The sequence below is a fragment of the Ambystoma mexicanum genome, chromosome 4p (genome assembly GCF_040938575.1).
Source record: "Ambystoma mexicanum isolate Mex_15411 chromosome 4p, UKY_AmexF1_1, whole genome shotgun sequence".
NCBI lineage: Eukaryota > Metazoa > Chordata > Amphibia > Caudata > Ambystomatidae > Ambystoma > Ambystoma mexicanum.
This window is the reverse complement of record NC_090927.1, coordinates 691,287,067-691,303,464: the sequence shown is the minus strand read 5'-3', so window position 1 is coordinate 691,303,464 and position 16,398 is coordinate 691,287,067. Positions and strand designations below refer to the sequence as shown.

Genomic DNA, 16,398 nt, shown 5'->3' with positions numbered 1-16,398 from the left:
ATAATCCGCTTTGTAATCATTCTGCCAATATTGCCTTCTCTGCTGCCCCCCTGCGCTTCGCTCCTTGGAATCCCATTTCTCCTTCAGCACATTAAATATGTAGAGATTAAAATTGTCCTCATCCCATCCCATATCCAGGAAGCAGTCCATCTCCTTTCTGAACTCGTGATCATACTCCAGCCATGCGTCACCCCCAAACGCTGCGTGTACCTTCAGCACCCTCTGCTGATACGCCACTAATGCTACCCCGTCTTCCGGGAATTTTTGTAATATAATTGTAGACATTATGGTGAAGGCCGCCATCCAGTTGTCAAAATTCCTTACCACTGGCCCCTTTTTAAGGAAGCTTTTCTCGTCCTCCTTAATGTCCTCTAGGGCCACATTCATCACCCTCTTTTGACAATCTAACAATGTGAAAATATCGATCAATTCCTTCCTCCATATTTTCTCCTTTACTTTGTCGTTTATATACCAAGCCATTGCCTTCATTGACCTGCCCTGTGCATCTTTACCGAATGTTGGGCTGCCATATTTCGTCACGAGTGGCCCCCCGATTTCTACCGCTGCCACCGTCAGTGCTACCCCCGGTGGTGGTTCCCCTGCCACTGTTGCCGCTGGTGCCCCTGTTGGCACCCCCGGTTGTGGGTTGGGTCCTTGCGGTGCTCCCCCTGTGTTTGGCCCTACCGGTGCACCTTGTGGTGCCGGGACTATTGGTGCCCCTTGTGGCGCTGGGACCGGGGTTTCCCTGGGTTCTGCCCCTGCCCCCCCCCTTCCCCTCTGTTTCTCCCTGCTCACCACTCCTCGCCATTTTACCCAAACCCTTAAATGATCCCTTTTAGTCATCACTGCTTACTTCAGTTGAAGAGCTCCCCTGCCGCTCCTCCCTGGATCCCTTCTCACGTCTGCTCTTCTTGCCGTTGGTTCTGGGCGACGTACCCGAAACCGTGACGCAATTAACATTTTTACGATTTTATTCCCCACATTATTATTCACAGTACCTTTGTTTTTATCTTTTTTCTTCCTCTTGGTAGGTGCCTCTGTCCGTTCCTCCGATCTCTTCAACTCCACTCTCCCCCTCTTCTGTCCTTGCGGTACCTCGTCCTCACTTTCGCTGCTGCTCGGCTCTATGAACAGCAAGGGTGACATTGCCTTTGTCCTTTCTTCCTTCTGCATTATCTACAGCATCCATTGTGCCCCATATTCTTTTTCTGCCTTTCTCGTCCATTCTGAGAATTCTTGAGCCCTTTTTGCTCTTCCTTCCGCCATCCTTCTCGTCTGAATTCTCCTTCGCACCGTGCGTCCTCTGTTTCTCCTTGTCTTCTAAACCCGATCTTTCTCACCCGTCTCGCTTGTCCACGGCGAAAGTGCTCTGTTCACTCGCAGCTGGTACTTCTGGGTCGCTCCTGCTCCGGCACGGCTGGGCGAACTCTAAGCCACTGCGTTTAGATCGATTTAAGAGGTGAAATGTGTGAGCCCGCAAGAGCAAACGTTTTTCCTTCCCCTTATCCAGGCACTAAGAGCCTACCCAAGAGGTGAGCTCTTACCTGGTTTGTGCCGCCTCTCCTTTTCCTGGCTTACTTATACAACCCGGCCTTTTGTTCCTTCTTGGGGCGGCCGGGTTACCCCCCCAGGTCCCTTGCTGTTTTCACACCAGGTGCTGCTTCCTGCCCTTTCCTGGGCTTTTGTTTCTTGTGGCGCCGTTCGGACGCCCCTCCCTACGCTTTCGCGCCATTTCCCCCCCACCCAGCGCCTAAAATCCCAGACCCTCTATTGTCCCGCATTTCATGCGGCCCGGTCCCTGGGGCATTGGAAACTGAATAGTGAGTCTGTGGATGATTTGAAAACCAAACCCTATGTCACAAGTGTGATCCTTCCCTTGGTGGTCTAACCTCGTATGATAAATTACTTTCTTCCATCCCCCTAGTCACTATAGATTGTTTTGGAAAGAAAAGGTTAGGCTGCGTCCTTCAACAGTCCTGGCATGATAAAAATTGTGCAGACAAGAAATCTGTTCTAAAAAATGCAATTAAGGATAGCACTTGTTGCAGGTCTATTACGAATATTGGAGCTCATTAGAAAGCTTTGATTGAAGCGAAGAATAAACGGTCATATTGCCATTAGATGGGCTGCATTAGAAAAAACAGCAAAAGAAAAAAAGGACTCAATATTTTGTGCTTAATGTCGAACAAGTGTTAAGTACGGTTGGATCCTGTGGAGACAACAGGATAGCTGAAGATGTGTGGGGGGGCATACTTGGGACTGTCCAATGATGACCCTGCTCGAATAAGAGTGCCCACCGACCCATAGGTTCTCTTCCTGAAAATACTGCTATCCATCACAGGAGAAACCTTTTGCAAGCAAATATATCATTTTATTTCTCACGAAAAAATTCCATGGCTACTGAAACGAGTGAGAGGAGAAGCACCTGGTACCAACGGGCCTCTACATTGTGGGTTTCTGTAATAATGTAACTTCAGGGGTCTTTGGCTTCTTACATATACTTTATTACATAGTTACATTAAGCTACATATAAAGATAACCACTGGGTCCCATCACCAAGGCTTAACTGACATCAGGTAGAACACTCATACAGCATTTACACTAACATTTCACATGACATCAAAGGGTCTCGTTCACAAGCAAGCACTTCACAACAGTTTCATTATTAAGAAAGGAGTTCAGATTTTCGGAGACTTGTGCTTTTCCTGCCTCTGTCCGCAGAGTACCATGGTACCCTTGTATGAAAAAAGGTACATCATTCCCTCATCAGTTTGAGCGACAGTTACTGCCAACTGATTCTTTGAGCCATAAATGACTTGTTCGACAAAAACTATTGTGTGACCCCCACTACAAAGGCTTTAGGAGTGGCTTATCAACTGTCCATCAGTACTCAATTTGTAGCATATTTATGTTTTGTACGCTGAATAGGACCCTTTTTCCCAGTTTGTTTTAGAATGGTCAGACTTTAGTCTAAGTTGGCCAAGATATGTATGGCAATTTCTCTTCGGAATATTGTCAGTGGATTATATGAAAATATCTAATCAAGTACGGTTTGGCCATCCAGGGAATCTCTCAAAGCTTTAGGACAAGGGGAGTCTTGCAGGGTTCCTTACTTCCATGTACCCTTATGTAACTTTCCAGCAACAAATTGGTGGACAGCGTTTTGGCTGCATCAGATGTCATTCAGAGGGGAGAGAAGTTTCTCTTACTTCAAGATGAGTTCAATCTTCTTGGCTAGAACTCAAACTGCTCTACAGGCACAAGTGATGGCAGTAGGCCAGTACTGCAGTCAAAATAAAAACTTAAAATAAGCACAAGTCCAATATTATGAATTTTGCCAAGCATGGGCGATGTAAAAGAGTAAGGGCAGTCTATGCGATTTTACGGACTAAAATTACAGCGTGGTAAATTTCATTGCAGACAAAATACCAAAAAAACACGGATTTCTTTTTTTTTTTATTTGGGGATTCCATCAGCCCCCAAGCACCCTGTTTTTTTTACCCTTTCGCCACCCCCAAACCCGGCGCATTTTAACGCTTTTAATGTTTGCAGTGTCTTTCAGTATTATGATCCACTCTGAAATGTTCCACACGGTAATGTTTTAGATAGATTGACTGGATACCTATTTAAACAGGGTTCCATTAAAACAAGTTAATGAGTACCCCGATTTTGGAATGCAAAGCAGATGGAAGTTGGTAATCTCATCTTGAGCTATAGAAAAGATTGAGCCTGTTGAAAGGGTGGTCATAAAAATGGTGAGATGGCATGTAACATCTCGCACCAAATCGATAGGATTTTCCAAGCCAAAATAGGAAGTAAAGTGACTTAAGGTGCAGAGTTGTGGGAGATTGTTCGGCATGCATAAACTAAGGCAGAAGATATTTTTGGAAGTGGCTTTTGCTTCTCCTGAAGAGCCATCCAAATGTGACTAAGCAGCAACATCCAGGGCACTGCAACAGCAAGTTGCGTCCGAGACTTCTGGCCTTTCTTCTGGGCGATTTCAATTATCAGGTGGCAAGAAATGGGGGAGCTCTTAGTTGCAGCTTAGAAATTTAGAGAACCTGGGTTACACTGCTCTGCCACAGTAAATGATATCCCTCAGTGTGTATGTTGTGAGTTTGCATGTAAACACATTTTGTTCCTTTTACTTAATCAATGGTATTTTAGTACACAATGATTTTCATTCTTTAATTAATTTGATGTTTTTAAAATAGGATGGATTTTAATTACTGTTTTCTATTTTTATGTTATGTGCCATGTATTAGTTTTATCCAAAAGCCCCATAGGCCAACAATTTTAGTAAAAATCTTTTTTTTCCTGGGACTTCGTGTCTAGATAAAGGGGGTTTTGGGCACCGGGGACTGAAGGCGTTTATTAGTCTATTTACCCAGTTGGGACAAGGGGGGGGATGGGGGAGTGGGGGTGAAGCAGGATAACCAGTGAAACCCTCGCCATGCAACTCCGAAGCCCATCATGCACTGGCATGAAGCGGCAGCAGGACACCGGAGGCACTGCCTTGGTGAAGTGCAGAATTAGGCAGGGAACTTTGTTCCAAGTGATAGGAGTAGCCAGAGTTCATAGGAGCAGTAAAGTACTCGCAGTGCAAATGCCAAATAGTACAGACAGGAAAATAAAATACACAGCAAATGAAGTTTAATCAGCAAAATTGAAGATCCTGTCAAAATTCTATCAAACTTTGTACCAAGCCATCAGCCCTAGTCTATTGCAAGACTGCGCTTACGGGACTAAAAGACAAATGGCAATTACTTGAATATCCAGGCGATTACCTCGGTCAAGCATTTCTGTGCCACTCTGTTGCAAAGGCATCCAGAGGACGGAATTACAACAGGGGTATATCAAGTGTACTGGTACTCCATTTCTTCCTCTAATGGAAATGCTCCAGTACGTATGGAATAAAAAGCAGCAACCCACTTGTGGCATGACCCAGATATCAATCCTTCCTAAAAAGAGGACAGGATGGGAGGTGTTGTTCCTCATATAGGCACATCTCTCCCAGAAACTAGGAACCGTAAGCTGCTCGCAAACGTTCTCATCTGTTGGAAAGCCTTTTTAGGGATTTAGTGGGACACGAGGAGCACGGGTTTGTGAGGGGCCATGACAGGACCATGCAGAATATTGTCTGCCACTCACTCTGGTGGACGTGACATCTCAGAACCACCATACAACTCTGCATGCTGACAAACAAGCTTTCAATCATGTCAATTGGGAGGTCTGTTGGAAGGTATGGTGATACTGATTTTCAGACCAGAGTGATTATTCAATACATTCTACTTCTTTTAAGGAAGAGATACCCCCCACCCACCCCTCCATCAGGGTTGTCCTCTCTGCTTTTATTTACTGTCCATATTGATCCTTATGTATGAGCCATCACTTGGTCCGATTTCTATCGGCAGACTTGAGTATGCAACACTGCCTGTTTGTCCTGGTATTCGGCAGTTCTTACTCCTTTTATGATCTGCCCAGGGCCTACCAATGCATTGTAAGGGTGTGGAAGGAGGAGACTAACACAGGTGGCATTCTTTTGGGCAAAGACATATTCTTTGAATAAAGTAACGAGAAACCCCCATCCTTCTCTACCACCAAGAGGGGTTTCTCTGCCTCCATTAAGGAAAAATGTCTGGAAAAAACAAAAAAATAAAATAAAAAATAAAAAAAAGAGTCCAGTGTCAAAATCCTACTTCTATCCCTTACACTTGAAAATAAACCAAGCTGGTTCACTGTCTTGGTCAGGACTCCCCTTGCCCTTTCCTATGGACACATACATTTCTATATAATTGGCAGTTTAAGTAGGGGGAATGTCTCCCTTCCGACCTCTCACACCCCTCTTTTATTCGACCACACCAGGCAATGTAACAAAGAGGGCTTGTTGGAGGACCTTGTCCTCCTGCACAGTTGGGTATGCTTGACTGCTTTTCACAGTACCCCTGGTGCACTCCTCTGCCAGGAATACCGAGGGGTTGAAGAAGACATTCACAAGGAATACACAAGGCGCCAGAGTCTCCAAAGCAAACACGTTTGCGGAAAAAATGGAACTGAGGCTACAGGCGCCGTGCGTCCTATTTATAACATCCAGTGATGTCATCCTCGACGGAGGCCTTCAAGGGACATCGACCTGACGCAGGACGCCCTCTGCCGAAAAAGTTTCCGAAGTACACAGCTGTGGACATCACATGTCAAAGATGCGGAATACGTTGGAGGACACAATCCATTCGAAATGTATGTTATAGCAAGTTTGTTCACTAACCCTTGGGCTTATTAGATCATTTTGAGCAAAGGCAATGGGGGAGACTAACTGGTTATTTCCGCTGCCGCTTATTACATTTAGAAGGAGCAGACATTTTAAATGCAAAAATTATTAATGGAATTATTTTTTTGGGATATTGATTTGTTAATTATTAGTTGCATTTCTCAAGTTTTATGTGGTATAGATTTTGATTATGTGATGCAGCTATTTCTTTTTAGTATATGTAGTGCTGAAGGTTTTTGTAAAGAAACCAGAATGCACTTAAAAAGAATTCAAGTCCTAAGGTCTACCTGGCGGGGGACCTTCTCATCTTGAATCTGCACACGTGCTTGGAATGCTGAATCTGCATATTAACAGGCTTCAATCACATGAACTTCACACTTTGGTGGTCAGCAGCGTGACTGAACCTAGAGCCCTTCAGATTCTTAACCTAAAAACATCCTATGGGAATCCTAGGAAAAAGCATCTGAAGGACTGCATGTTGCCACATCTAGGATATGGTTTAGAGGTTCCAAGTACTGTGTGTTGTTCTGGAAACAAGTAATTGTCCCTGAAAATAAACTAGAGGTCTACAGTTTTACCAGGCTTCAAAATTGGACAGGACTATATACATGACAATTGCCTTTGCTTGCAATCAAACGTGACCACTTTCTTGCATTTGCACTACTTCAAGTTAATATATCCCCACTCGAATTATTGGTGCCTAGCAACTTTGACATGTAAGCCTAAGTGTTGTCAATGACATCCCTCTGCAGATGTACTCATGTTAAATTCACGAGGAAACCGGTTTCTTTAATGAATTTAGGTACTAATAATCCGACTTATTTCTTGCTGCAATTGGTGGATGTTTGATCTTGCAATTCTTCCAGAAGACTATTTTATTAACCAGACATCCTATTTTAGGAGGCAAGGACCCTTGCCCCCATGCCATAGCTCTTCGTTTGGGAAATTGCAATACCATGTGATGCATATACATTATTTTGGATATCTGGCTCTTCTGCATCATCTTTGAAGAATCATACTGAAATGTTTATAAATTCAAAGTTTAAGCAAGGCCTGGATGTCGTCTGATTTAATTTGTGGGGTGTTTATTCAATTTCCTTTTTGTTGCATTTATGGGGTAAAGTACACCCTAGTGTGTTAGGGATATTACAAGTCACTGAAGAGTTCCATGACCAAATAGGGTAGAGGTCTTCAACATGTGGCTCTCCAGATGTTTGACTACAAATCCCATGAACCCTCACTGATTTTGCTTGTTAGGGTTGGTGGGGATGTAGTCCATAGCATCAGAAGAGCCAAAGGTTCAAAAACCCGTGAAACTGATATAGTTCCTATACAAGGTCATGGGCATCCAGGGTGGCTTGCAATATCATTCCTCAGAATAAAAGCCCATAACACCGTCATCCCACTTAAAACCTGGTCACTTACTAAATCCAATTTAAGATCTTCCAGTTACAGAACCAAATAATGAAATGTATATCTGTTTGGATTAAGAACACAAAGAATTCAGATTAATAAAAATCTAAAGCCCGTTTTGTGGAAACAGATGCTTGCTTTCCCCAGTTAAACTGCAGTAGTGCAAAAAATAAACACCCGTAAATAGTTCCATCAGATAATGGATGCAAAGTTTCACAGAAATCTATTTTACAAGCAAGGGATTTGAACTGCTAGCTTTTGGTTTAAGTGCTGCAGTGACAGCTGCATTTGTGCTCTGTGTTGGCTCAAGCCGCAGGCATTGTGATGTCACAGCTCAAATGCAGTAGTGCTGCCATTTGTCTATTACAGGTCAGTAGTAAAGTAACAACTGGCCTGTCACTAGAGCATGTACAGGCTGCCATGTGTTACAGGCCTATTGCAATACTGGTTGCATTGTCTAACGAGTCAGCAAAATGTACAATGAAAATGTTACACCCACACACGACACGATTAAGAGACTGCTTACAAAAGAAAGGCATACATGTTAAACTGCGGGTTCACAGACATACCAGGGTTGTTGGGTACAGTTGTAGCATCTCCCCGCCACTGCAACTTAATGCAGCTCCGGGTCTGCACTTCAGTGATACCAAGGGAAGGTAAAGGCATCAAGATTTGGCTAAATGTTACATGCAAGGTTTAAAGAATTTGGAGCTAGAATACAATTACATTTGCTGGTGACACCGACTAGAGCAAATATCAATATAACGCACATTACTAAGATCCGAGGATGCAAACAAACACGATTGCAATCGCATCACTCATGAAGAAAACTGCTCATGCGAGAATAACAGACAAAAAAAAAAAAAAAGACAAAACATGAAGTCAACCCTGCTCGACAGTAAGCACTTCGTTTATGGAAATGTGAATATCCAGCATTTTAGCAGATTTAAACTTGTTTAGCGCCTTGACACAAATGCAAACGACAGACCTTACGTTGGTAGTTATGGATTAGAATTTCAAATCCAGGAATCGCTTACATTTATATGAACGTCTATTGGTCCATGGAACGGTCTCATGTCTGACTGGAGGCAAATTACTCGGATCTTAACGTCTTGCTTGGGCCTGTAGACCGATTTGTCCAACTCTATGAACACTGAGACATCCTGGGACTGCAGAGCCAGTTCAATTTTCCTGGTGAAGAGCGAAGCATTTTGTGCTGATCCATTAACTAGCAGCCAATATTTAGAATGGGGTGCCAAGTCCGTTGGAAGCTGGTAAGAGAAAACACATGAACATGTATGTACACGAGAGTATAGGTTTACCAACAGACTCCAAATGAAAAAAGACACCAACTCAGAAATGGACAATTGTGCCCAGAGAACGATATTTTGCAGAAACCGTGTTTGGTCATGCCTGCTCACTGACTTCTCCAGTCTTGCTGCATTCAAGCAGTCCAACAAGACTCCCATTTCTGCGCCCATTCCACATCTGCCCAGATTTACAATGCCCTTTAGTGTTTAAGTTTTCTCATTGTCTTTTTATAGTGTGTGCAATATAGTCAGGCCTTTAGTATTGCACAGTATTCTTTTGTGAAGAAAAATGTTAGGAATTCTATGCAATTTTAACACTCCGTTACTAATGCAATACTAAACACACTGTTCTAGCATTTTTGTCTTCATTTCGTATTTAATAGTTCATAACCACTACTGAAAACAGTGCAACAACAAGTTGCATTTTGGAGAGGGTGCGGCTCACACCGATATGATTGGTTATTTATAACACTAAATACCCAGAGGTTTCTAAGCGCAGACCTGGGAATCGAACCTGTGTTGCACTGTCGTCTTGCTTCCAAGGTGAGCACGTTGCCCCTGAGCTATTCTCCCTCACTGGATGGGAGATCACGAGTTTGGCGGTAACCCTTAAATGCAGCAGTAACGCCATTACTGCCGCATTTAAGGGTCTGCAAAATCACAGGATTGGCAGGATTAACCCCCAGCTCTGAGCTGGGGGCAAATGCGACACGATTTTGCCGATTTTCTGCACTATTACCGCCGCGCTAATACTGCCGGAGGTGGTAGCACCGAAAATGCCCCAATGGGGAATTCTAAATGGGCCCAATGGGGAATGGGAACTTTATTCCAGCAAACCTGTGATCCGGCGCCAATAGCGCCTGGGGGTTTGGCGGGAATGCTAATAGCCCCAGCGGTAATACCTCTGGGGAGATCACCCAACTTGTGATGAGCCCCTGAATCCTATTCTTGAACTATCAAGATCATGTTACTCACACCCGAGCCAGGGTCAAGGATAAGAGTTCAGTCTCTAATAGCACACATCACTGCATAAACAGACCAGCACTTGGAAACCATTCGGCACACATTTCATTCAGCTAGATGACACTGCAGCTCCAATCTCCAGAGAAGGGGAGGTCAATTTGACTATTGCTAGATATCAAACTAGACTGATCCACTGGCAAACCGGAACAATATGCTCTTCACAGAAGACCAAGCACAGAACTTGTGACATTGTGAAGGTTGAGGCAGATTGGAACAAACAAGAGAACGGAACAATGCAGATGCAAAAACACAGCATCTTAAACCGGAAGCACACTGCAATGCCCACACCTCAGTTGGTTTAAAATATAAATGGTGAAGCACTGAAGACGGTGAGGGAAGAGGAATGTGCATTTGGGTCACCTTGCAACCATGCATGGCAGCTGTAATCAGACACTGTGTGAAGGAGCCACAGAGTTTGGAATGAGACTCATGCACCCGCCTTGCTTATGTCAAATCTGCAAATTGTGAACCAGGTTTCCAACCTTGCTTTTGTGTACATGTAGGTGTATTGCATCTAGTCTTACTAGCCAGATGGCCTGAAACATAGCTTAGCAGAGCAAGTTTGTCCCAACTCCATTCAGTTTAGTGACCGAAGCACACAACATGCACAATCATTCCCTTGCTCGTTCCGTATCTTACCGCAGGCAATTTCAGGAGGCCAATGGAATCTGCAAAGAAAAGAATACATTTCAGACATTGGGCCCATTTAAAAGGAAATACAATCCCAGGCAGCACATTCAATCAAAAAAGCCCTAGGTAACCTACGAACAATGTACTGCCTCGTGTTAACCTAGGGTGGGTCAGTGTCTAGTGCCAGGTTACCAAGGATGATCCACATGCTGAAAACCTACAGCACATCCCACTGTTCTGTGTCAGAGTGGGTATTTCCACAGGATTCATTTAATTCCCATTGCATGAAAGTACAAAGCTGGAAATGAAGGTCTGCTCGTCACAAATAGTTATAACGTTCGCAATTCTGACTTTCAGTATTTAAGACCGGTGGTAGGAGATCTAACACACACGTGGGGAGGTGGAAAACTATGATCTGGTTCATTCTGGGCACATGAAAAACTGTGCCTCGGGGGCTTCAAACACTTCCCCCGATTGGCATTACACAAGCAAATGATCGTCTACTTGGAGCTAGGTGGAAAGGACGGCGAGTAGCTGGTCTGTGGCAATGATTTCCCAACCCTTTCAGCTGCACAGAAGCCTATGCAGCAAGAGTGAGCCGCTGTAACCGCAGGACGCGTTTGCTGTTCAATGCCATCTTGCATTGGAACCTGGGGTTCTTCAGAGCGAACATGGCACCACATTGGCGAGAACAAGGCAGAAAGGCTTAGTAATACAAATTCAAATTGCATGACAGTACCACATCTTGCTGTCTCGTGCTACCGGTCACATGCTGATGAAATTATAAACCAGATCATCATTTAACTTTCAACAGACACCACGAATAAGTTCCTCATCCCGGTTTGCTTTACTTTAGATTGCTCAGTGCATAGTTTTTAATAGTGGCAGGCTAATTATATCAATGTAACACTATACAAGAAGATGCACAGCACTTTATTCCTTGCTGAGTATAACTCTCAATTGCCATAAAATAAAACTCCCATCACATCCAGGTACTTAAGAATTTTGCTGAAATAGTAATTCTGCTACAAATACGGGGCTCCGTGCGACAGCCTTACAGGTGTGCTGTTAATATTCCATACTGTCCTCAAACATGCCCGCCTGACAGTATACACAATACCAATTCGGTTTCTCATTGCCTCGTTAAACACTCGTGGTATTTTCTAGATGCCCCCTAAAAGTAGCCGGACTGTCCACAGTGCCATGCCACTTTTGCCCCAGTAAAGTACATCCCCATTACATTTTCACATTGGCCCTAACAGAAAAGGTGACTTTCACCCAGAGGAAAAAGAGGCCATTCTGCCACCATACGTTCATGTTCTGGGAAACGGTCTAAATCAGAAATTCATCCAAAGTTATCTTCCTTTGAAAGGACTGAAAACAGCCAAAGGCTCAAGTGGGGGGTTGAAATCGCACAAGAAGCTTTTGGGTACTTTCGCTGTTGCTAACGTGTGCAGCGGATTGGCTCACTATCGGTTTAGGGTGAACACATTATTCGTAGACTTAGTTGGTCTTACATAAATGTTAGGATTCTGTTCATTGGTGTGCAGTTGTGCAATACAACATTCACTTGAGCTATAAAGTGAGTGATTGGGTTAAAACGTTCCCATACCATTTTGAGAACCATTTACTAAAATTCCACAAATTAAATGACTAACAACGGCTCTGGAAATTAAACATAAGAAAAAAGCTTTCGAACTGACTAGACACTCACAATATGCACAGCTTTGGATGTCTGTCACATCATTGAGTGAGCGAAGTCTGTTGGTCCTACTCATTGGATCCCATTTCCCATTACCATGATGGTCATGCACATTCTTTTACTGGTGCTCCTCCTGTCAGGAAAGAGCAATCCATATTCGTAATGAATGTATAATGCCCCTCGGTAACACTGAATTCAAGCATATAGGCACCTTGCAGGAAACTAACAACAAGATGAATGAAGACATTTTACAAATGATGCAGATAGCGTGCATACAAGCCTCCATTCACTTGTGTTTTAATTATTGTGGTTGCCAAAATACACAACACTAAACACTCTGATATACACTAATTAAGCAGAATGCAAATAGGGGTACAATGAGATATGGGAGGAGCTCTGAATGGGTATTGTGAGGAGCCAGGAATGAGACCGACACAGAAGTCATTTGTGGTTACAGATTTAACTAAAGGGTTGGAAAAGGACCCGATGTCCCTACATCTACGAGGTATTTTCCTACCTCCACCAAAACTAAACGTCTGTCCGGTGGCAAGATGTCCAAAGAAAAACGGTCCTGTGTCTGAAAACCTATCCCTGCCCTCACATTCCAAAGTAACTAATGTGCAACGGGGCACTGTCTAGCCCTGGAAGGTGCACAAATGTTAGAGTTCAAAAGAAATATGAATGCACTCAACACCAACGTTCCCAATGGATGAGGTTCACAGTTCCAGGAGATGGCTCCCTTCCCCAGCTGGTTAAAGATTTCTCAAGACTCCAAAAAGGCACAATATTTTATTGGAGGTTTATTAGTTAATAACAAAATACTTGATATTCCAAAACAGTTTTAGATGCAAGTTTCAAATATACAGGATACCCATTTTACTCCGACAGGTTCTTTTCCACTTCACTTAATTCACGGTTTTGGGTTTACCTAGCATATTACTGTTCCAGGACTTTGGGTGTCTTTCTACAATTGCAAACTTGTCCCGGTATACTCTGCCAGGGTTTTAAACATACTTCCTTTAAACACACTTGCAGACTTGTGGTTTTGCAAAAGTTCATAAGGTGAAGGGCTCTTTCTCCCCCCTTAACCTCTGGCTTTGCTTCCCTTGGGTAGAGGTAGCAGGCTAACTTATCGTCTTGCAAGTGCACAAGGAGAGGAGTTTTCTTCTCTTGAAATCCGGTTTTGCTTCCCAAAAAGACAATTCTTTCATTCAAATGAATTATTTAGCAGTGTTTCGGTATCATTGCGAAAGCACCACAGTGTCGTCCTCTCTCCAGGGCTCACTGGCTTTCTGCAGCACTCTTTGGTTCGCTCACGGTTAAAAGGGAACAGCGTGTGCGCTTTGCATCCAGTTTGTGGGTCCACTGTCCTCACTCGCCAACTCCACATCCTTTGCGGCTCCCCCTGGTGGTTGAGCCTCCCTCATGTTCCTGTGGCTGAGGTGCTGTTCTCTGGTTCCCGTGACTGCCGACAAGCATTGCCTTCATCCTCTGCTGCGGTCCCAGCATGGGACACTGGTTGCTGCAGCCTTCCTCCTCCTGTCTTGAGCCAGCTGGCGCCACAGACTCCTCCACAGTGACTCCGCAGTCCCTCGATCAACCTTGAACAAACGTGGCTTTCCCAGGTAGCTCTTTGTGTTCATTCAGATTCCGCCTTTTAAATCTCCCAGCACCTGTCAAGCACTTGCAACTACTAGAGCACATTCTGTAGTTCTCTGCATCGTGGGTCTGTATTGCTCCCTTCAGCCCCCTCGTCTCAGTATTCTTACATATGGAAATATTGGGCTTTCCTAGGTGTCTTCTACAGGATACTGAGTGAGGCCATTAGCAGGTTTTGTGGGAGGAAACTTTCGCAATAAGCCATAAAAGCTTGATTGAGGGAACATCCCTAAAAGAGAAAGGGTGGCATGTGCCTTCATTTGATGACGCCATGTTATCCCCACACCCCAGGGTCACCTCCCCATGTGGTCCTCCGTCAGATCCACTCCCAGGGTCAGGCTCAAGTAGCGGCTGCTGTCCCCTGGCCACATGGGGAGAGTTTATCCCTGGTAAAGGAGTGATGACATCCGATTTATCACAGTACACAGAGCAAGATCAAACAAATGTATACATAAGGGGATACAATGTGAAGTGGAAATTAAGTCTGAAGTAAAATGGAAAAAGTGTGCTTCAAAGCACAAAAGGGGTAAATGTGGAAACCGACTACATATTACTTTAGGTGTGTGGTTGCACAGAAGCCTCAATGTCTCGCAATAACAGCCATCACTGGGGGTGGTGGGGCAGAGTAAAGACGGATTGGTTGTCAAGCACAAAGACTGCCCAGAAAACAATGCGAGTAAGAAATAATCCACAGTCCGAGGCATGCCTACTTACACACCCCACATTAGGTTATAAAGGTGGGTTTAGCAGCATGGGAAGTAAAATGACCCTCTGACTGCTGAGGCTGCAGTTTTGCTACCATTAGGTGTTAGGGAAAGCTTCCAGAGAGAAGTGGGTACGTCCCATGGGGGGCCAAACAGTACTACAAGCTCTGATCCAGCAAAACCATGGCCCAAGAATGTGCAGTTAGGAAGTCAGTTATTAATGTAACAGACTACATGCATCAATGGTTTTTCTGTATGAGACTCCTGGTGTAAAACTGGATAATACAATCCTGAGCTTTTTGTCCTTGGGGCCACCATTTTGAGAGAGGGATGCATGCTATGGTACTTTCCTGAACTGCTATATGGAAACCCTCTGACTTTGCTGCATGGATCCCTGTTGGTTATTTAGTGATTAGATGAAGTATTCTGCATAGGGAAGAGACCAATAGCACAGAAGTGGGAGAATGTGATACGACTATGGAGCGCTTTGTCATAGATTAGTGTGCATGCGCTAATGGCTGGGCCTGTAACAGCACTGTGGGGGAGGTTTGTGGTGTACGGTGGTAGCCTAGGAGATCAAAGGGGGACTCTGATTAGGGAAAACGATTAGGTTGGGGATCCCCATCAGGGCATCAGTTCTTCGGATTGCAATGATGCCTTGGCCATTGGGGGGTATATTGCATTCTTGCCACTGCGCTATCGGGAACTGCTGTCTCCAGAGTCTAGGCACACTTTCACTAAAATCTAATTAGGCAGAGTTTGCACCCTTCAGCTTAAGTTGCAGTAAGTGTTGGGCCTTCCGTATACGGTATACATGCATTTCACCGCGGTATTTTTCATCGTGTGTTTTTTCATCGCCGTTTTTATTTCGAAAAAAAACTTGTTTAAAAAATTAAATATATGGTTGTGGGTGTAAGGGAATAAAAACATTTTTTTAAAAAGTGGGCTTGGGCGGGTAACACCCCAAAAAAAGAGTTTTGAGAAAAAAACAGTGATGAAAAAACCTGCGGCAAATAACGTAGAAGCCCGTATACACAGCACCTATCCACAAAGTTGGTGCATATGGCTTTTTAAATGGGACCAGTCTGTCACATTGCCCACACATCTTAACCCTGTTTTGGCCCCAATACATCAGCTACTCCAGAAGCAGATGACCATTTCACCACTAGGTGGCCCTTGCCTTTTAATGAAGATATGGGCTCCCACCCCTTCTCGCACTGGCCTGGCTGCAGGCGAGGGAGATGTGTCCTTTAAAACCTAGGTTTGTAGCTCTGTAGTACCTCTGACCTACCCAGTGCACCCCTTCATTGGGGATGGGTGTGCGAACCTGGTGCGAGCTTCAACTGGGCAAAAACCTCATCAAAAGGGCGACCACCACAATCAACTGGGACCCCAGGATTCCACATGATCTATTAATGCATGCATTAGATCAATTTCCCACTTCTGGCATGTATTGTATGTATGCTCTAGTTTTCATAAACCCACTGCTTTTAGATGGTTTGATTTTGGCGTGGTGGCAATATGCACCATAAATCAGTGGCAGTTAATGTGCACAGTGATTGATTATTGTATCCTCTTCTGCTTTTTAAACTCCTGTACAGTACACTTCTTGATGAACCTCCAAACCACTGCCTTGTCCAAAAGCAGAATTCAGCTCAAGCTGACCTCCTTGCTCACCGCCCCCAGTCA

The 16,398-nt window shown here is 44.2% G+C and overlaps 1 protein-coding gene across 1 annotated transcript in view; it reads right to left on the bottom strand.

Annotated features, from left to right (window-relative positions):
• LOC138453422 (CD109 antigen-like) overlaps positions 1–16,398 on the bottom strand; it is an 812,557-nt gene that overhangs the window by 737,489 nt on the left and 58,670 nt on the right. Inside the window, exons 3-4 of the mRNA XM_069606255.1 lie at positions 10,654–10,682; positions 8,719–8,952 (exon numbers count right to left, since the gene is read on the bottom strand). Coding sequence (XP_069462356.1) covers positions 8,719–8,952; positions 10,654–10,682 — 263 coding nt within the window. The remainder of the gene's footprint in view (positions 1–8,718; positions 8,953–10,653; positions 10,683–16,398) is intronic.